The sequence below is a fragment of the Eucyclogobius newberryi genome, unplaced genomic scaffold (genome assembly GCF_026437365.1).
Source record: "Eucyclogobius newberryi isolate DKJ021-1_F unplaced genomic scaffold, fEucNew1.0.hap1 SCAF_5, whole genome shotgun sequence".
Lineage (NCBI taxonomy): Eukaryota > Metazoa > Chordata > Actinopteri > Gobiiformes > Gobiidae > Eucyclogobius > Eucyclogobius newberryi.
This window is the reverse complement of record NW_027316167.1, coordinates 25,832,675-25,838,265: the sequence shown is the minus strand read 5'-3', so window position 1 is coordinate 25,838,265 and position 5,591 is coordinate 25,832,675. Positions and strand designations below refer to the sequence as shown.

At 44.9% G+C, this 5,591-nt stretch overlaps 1 protein-coding gene across 2 annotated transcripts; it reads left to right on the top strand.

Moving 5' to 3' along the window:
* The first annotated feature begins 304 nt into the window (after positions 1-304).
* irx5a (iroquois homeobox 5a) lies at positions 305-3,718 on the top strand. 2 transcript variants are annotated; one of them, XM_072465204.1, is made up of 3 exons: positions 305-933; positions 1,745-2,147; positions 2,701-3,718. In XM_072465204.1, the coding sequence occupies exons 1-3, from the start codon at positions 676-678 to the stop codon at positions 3,408-3,410; spliced, it is 1,371 nt and encodes a 456-aa protein (XP_072321305.1). In that variant the 5' UTR covers positions 305-675; the 3' UTR covers positions 3,411-3,718. The 2 variants fall into 2 exon arrangements, with proteins under 2 accessions (XP_072321305.1, XP_072321306.1); XM_072465205.1 differs by having other exon boundaries at positions 315-918.
* The last annotated feature ends 1,873 nt before the right edge of the window (positions 3,719-5,591 follow it).

The window sequence follows — 5,591 nt, the reverse complement described above, 5'->3', positions numbered from 1 at the left end:
CGCCCCAGCACGGACGATTTGTGGCTGATCAAGTGCGGATGTTACCCCTTCAGTTTTGCAGCAGAGGAAGAAGTAAGTTGCAGGAGAAGAAAAGTTGGGAGTTGACAGAAGCGCTTGGTGTCGCTATCCAAAAGGGGAAAGGGGGGCTGCCAGGCGCGCACTCGAGACTCACTGCAGTGAGGAAGCTTGTTAAGCAGGAAAAATGGAGAAATGGAGTAAGGGGGGATTGTTAGTTAACGCAAGAGAGAGAGCTAGAGGGACAGAGGGAGGGTAAGAGAGAGGAAAGAGAGAGGGAAAAGAGAGCCTGGCGCTGCACAGGGCTGACTACACCCCAAGAGGAGGAGCGTACTGTACAGCGTAGAAGGCGTCAGGATCCTCAATTTCCAACTTAGCATCTTGGCAGGACATTTTCCCAAGCAAAGCCCTTGTCCGACGGGTAAAATACCTAGTGCGCAGGCATGAGCGCGGCGGCGTAACTCACACAAGGAGCGACAACGCCACAGTCTTCACCCGACGGAAAGTGGCAGCGAGCGACATCTCTCAAATTCAACCTTCTTTTACCTTCTTTGAGCACTTTTCTCATTCTGAAGGGACGAGCGGTGGGTCTGCGCAAGCACATGAGACAATAAAGGAGAGTGCGCAAGTTTAGTTACTTCCAATCTTTGGGCTTCAAGCATGGCTTATCCTCAGGGCTACTTGTACCAGCCATCTGCGTCCCTAGCCCTGTACTCCTGCCCTGCTTACAGCACCAGTGTCATATCGGGACCCAGGACCGAGGAACTCGGGAGATCCTCGTCTGGATCTGCTTTTGCACCTTATGCCGGATCTACCGCGTTCACCAGCGCGTCACCGGGGTACAATTCCCATTTGCCGTACAATGCGGAGGCAGCTGCCGCCGCCACATTCACCTCGTATGTGGTGAGTAAACTCAAGGTGATTATTCCATCCAGCAGGCAGTAAACGCCAGTTTATTAAGTCGTATCAGCCTCAAACGCACGCTGTGCGCCGGGGGTAAGCGATTAGGAAATCAGCGTGAGCAAAAGTGCACGTATAACATTAGACAACATGTGGTTAAAACTACTTTTTGCAGATATGTAGAATCGAGTATAATCAAGAGTTGAATTTGAACAGAAAGCATTGCGTGTGTCTCTTCCCTCCAGTTGTTCTCCAAGTCAAAACAGTGATCTGGATAATTAGGAGCGGGCGCAAAGTGAAACAAAACATAACATTAAAATGATTAGTGTTAAAATTGTAGATTTTTTGCGAGTTCTACTATGCACATTTACAGGGAGTATAATGAATATAAGGCAGTGAATTAGAGTTTGACGCGCTGACTGTCACAAGAACAGAGCGCAAAAATAAATGGTTGTTTCAAGATAAATTAAACAAAACTCATAAAAAAATATGGTCTACATTTTGAGCTTTCTTGGCCTAAATATGTTAATAATAAACAATATGGATGGGACACATGCAAACAAACTCATGGTATTTCCTGTTGCAACTTGAGCTCATTTTGCAACTGTTTGTGTGTGTGTTTGTGTGTATGTGTGTGTGTGTGTGTGTGTGTTTGAGTGCACGCTCTGTGTTTCGCGTGGGCCTAAACATACGCGCACGCATTAATTATAATACAATTATTATTGAAAATGATATGATTTGAAATTTTGCTCATTTAAAAAAAAAAAAAAGGTTTCACTTATACATCTGGTCATTCTGGTTTCCTCACAATATGATCTCTTTCCCCCAGAGTTCCCCGTACGACCACACTTCAGGCATGGCCGGTTCCATATACCATCCGTATGGCGCGCCACTGGGCACTTACCCATATGGCGACCCGGCCTACAGAAAGAACGCTACCCGGGACGCCACGGCCACGCTCAAGGCCTGGCTTAACGAGCACCGCAAGAACCCGTACCCCACTAAAGGAGAGAAGATCATGCTAGCCATCATCACCAAGATGACCCTCACACAAGTGTCCACCTGGTTCGCCAACGCCAGGAGGAGACTCAAGAAGGAGAACAAGATGACGTGGACCCCACGGAACCGCAGCGAGGACGAGGAGGAGGACGAGAATATTGATTTGGAGAAAAACGACGATGATGAGCCCAGCAAGCCTTTGGACAAGGGGGACTCCACAGACACAGAAGCAGGTTGGTGCTCACAGTGCCGGGGGAACAAAAAGAGGGAAAAAAAAAAAAAAAAATCATACATTTTTCATCACAGTCGTTTTTACTCAGGCTGCTAAATTGATTGCTGGTTAATGGTGGTATATTATTTATAATGGGACAATTGCTTTAAATAATAATCACCTTGAACTCCCCTCGTTTGCCTTCAGTAGGGCTGGAATTGCTGGTTTAGCAGTCAATTTATCTTTAAGTGTATAATAAGGCTACAGCTGGTGCTCTGTGCGTCTTTAAAAATCACACTCATATTATTACACATTAGTGCTGTAACGCTTGCCTCAGCTTTATCAAAGCAATTGCTCTCAGGGTGAAACATTTCTCATCTTGAAAATGCATGCGTAATTAATGATAATATGTGTTATTTATGTTTTTTTTCTTGTTTGACCTGTATTACTTTGTCACTTTGCTTGCTCTGTATGAGTGCATGTGTTTTTTGTGTGTGTGTTTCTTGTTAGTTGTCCAGAAAAACAGCGAGTTATGTTTTTAGCTGGACCCTAATTTATTCCGTTACGTGCTGCAGATCACAAACTCCTGAACCCGGGAGACTTGGGCTGCGACCGGTTCAAAGAAGAGACCGAGGGCAAAGACACGGACCCTCTCCTCAGCGACTCGGAACTAAAAGACCCCGAAGAGCGGACTAGTTCTGCGGAGTTGCACCCGGACTCTGCCAAACCCACAACATCGTCCCCACCCGCCGTTTCCAGAGCGACTCTCCCCCCGCTCCAGGACAAACCGTCAGACCTGAGCCACGCGCCCGGTTCGGTGACGAGCAACGTGACTTCCGTTATCCACTCGCCTCCCTCGGCCCCCAAACCCAAACTCTGGTCCCTCGCGGAGATCGCCACGTCCTCAGACAGGTGTAGCAAAAGTGGCGGCGGCGGCGACGGGTCACCTGCGGCCCAGAGCTCCGTCATGGGCTCGAGCGCGTCCCCGTCCCGGTCCAGTCCCCAGTGCGCGCTCCCGAACAGCACGGTCCTGTCGATGCCTCTGTACTACACGACTCCCTTCTACCCCGGCTACACGAACTATGGGGGCACTTTCGGACACTTGCACAGTAACCACGGCTCTGTGGGCACGGGCTCCACGCCGCATTTCAATGGAATAAAACAGACTGTGTTAAATAGAGCCGAGGCGCTGGTAAGAGAGAGCCACAAAATCAGAGGCCAAACGCAGGTAGATCTTTGTAAAGACTCCCCTTATGAACTAAAGAAAGGTATGTCAAATATTTAATACCTGCTATTTCACAGCCGCTACGGACGTTTTTATTTATTATCAATGTGGTTGCATTAAGAAAGAACAACAACGCCAATTCAAAGAACAATTATTTTCTGGAGTTTTAAGGCTTATTCTGAAAAATCCTCAGTTTCTGAATGGCTAATCCTACAAAGACAACGTAACAAAGAACGGTCTTAATCGCAGCAGCAGCAGCAGCAGCCCTGGAGTCTATTTGTATTAAAGACTAACATGTATATTTAATGTAGCATTTTTGTATTTAAAATGAACACACTATCTTTGAAGTAAATTATGGAAAATGAAAATATTTGTTCATCGATTGTTTTGGATTTGGCAGTGACGTGATGTGTGCGCGTGCGTGTGCGTGCGTGTGTGTGGGTGTGTTTGTGCGCGCGCGTGTGTGTGTGTCTGTAAGTGTGTGTGTGTGTGTGTGTGTGTACGTGTGTGTTTGTGTGATGCTTCCAGGCCACATGATAGAAAGAAGATACCACTGAAACAATAATGCGTAAAAGCCGTGGAGAACTTTACGCAGAGTTGATAAGAGAATGGATGAGGTAAAATTGCTTCTTCTTTTTTCTTTCACTGTTAATGAAAAACCGTCAACCATGTTTATTTTTAGAAGCTTATCTCACGTTTATTTTGCTTCCTGCGCAAACCCTCGCAGGCCTCTCTGCTTTCACTGGAGCACGTTGCAAGCGGATATTGATATCATAACAACTCCCCGCATTTAACCCAATTAGGTTTTACGCGGCGCAATCAGGTGCTGAACCCCCCGTAATGAGCTCGATTTTATGCCAAATTTGGAGCTCATTACTGTTTTCAAAGGCGTGGCAGAACAGTTAAAAGGGACGCGACCATGCATTTAAAACACACTGCGCTGTTATATTATATGCCATTAACGAAGGCGTTCTTAAATGGCGCATAAAGCATTTGGGAGGAAATAGAAGGGAATGGGTCTGAGTCTGGTGTGCAGCCGGTAGCTAAGCACATAGCTCTTGTTCAGAACTCTTCCAACTTCTGCAGGTAGGTGTCACACTTGCTCCTAGTATTTCAGGGGGCCTCGCTCTTCTTAATCCGTCATGGAAACCCACGCCTGATCAAAAGGCCTGTCTAAAAAAGGAAAAGAACCGGAGCCAGTGGGGCACAGACAATGATCACAGTTATTAGGAGGATTATAGCAATTTGGACAAGAGAATAAAAGGAAGACTTTGAGTTTAACATATTTAAAGAAACGCCTTGGAGGTAACGATAATTGATATTGACATGCATTTATTATTATTATTATTGTTAATTTATTTTCATTATAATTTATTTATTTGAACTATTATTATTATTATTATTATTATTATTATTATTATTATTATTATTATTATTACTTTTATTATTATTGTAAACAGGCCTTAACCAAAAGGCCCCTGAACCTTTTTTCTTCTTCTTCTTTTCTCGTTTTTCTCACAAAGTGAAGGTTCATGCAGCTCTACCTGGTGTATATTATTGATATGTTTATGTGGCTGTCGTTGTTGACCCCAAGTGAAGTGAGCGCGCGCAGTTGTTTATGGGCGCCATTAATCTCTATAGTGTGCTTTCCCCTTTACAGCTTGAAGCGTCCCCTGAGGTTTGCAGTAATTCCCTAAGCCTTAATGTCCTCTACCCGGGCCTGTGCGCCTTTGAGTTCACTGTGACACGGCGGTGTGTGTGTGTGTGTGTGTATGTGTGTGTGTGTGTGTGTGTGTATGTGTGTGTGTACGCTCCAGAACCTGCCACTGATTGCGACACATGAGGCGTCTAAATAGCATAATTATGTTTTTCTTTTTCGTGTCCCCGGGGTATTTCTCTGTTCCATGAACTGCGTCCTGAGAGAGTTTGACTTGAAATGGCGTTGTTCACACACAGGGAAACGCGCATACATCTCTGAATGAATCATCTAAGACGGGGTGACGTTTGTTTGTCAAATGTATTTCTCCGGCGCGTCACCGCTATTGTGCCTGATAGAAAGGATTGAGCAGACAACAAGAATGGCTATTATTATTATTATTATTATTATTATTATTATTATTATTATTATTATTATTATTAATGTTGCTGTTACTGTTACTTTTTGTTCATTTAATTTACCATACGGATACAACCCTTGTGAACGGCGCGTCGCTTCTTTATCTTTGGCATTGCACAGGAATT

What these genes read in the sequence shown, in the direction of transcription:
- irx5a (XM_072465204.1), top strand. Translation starts at nt 676, where the DNA reads ATGGCTTATCCTCAGGGCTACTTGTACCAGCCATCTGCGTCCCTAGCC. An exon ending in ATGTGGTGAGTAAACTCAAG is followed by an intron (nt 934 to 1,744) that starts GTGATTATTCCA and finishes TCTTTCCCCCAG; the next exon opens with AGTTCCCCGTACGACCACAC. An exon ending in CTCCACAGACACAGAAGCAG is followed by an intron (nt 2,148 to 2,700) that starts GTTGGTGCTCAC and finishes TACGTGCTGCAG; the next exon opens with ATCACAAACTCCTGAACCCG.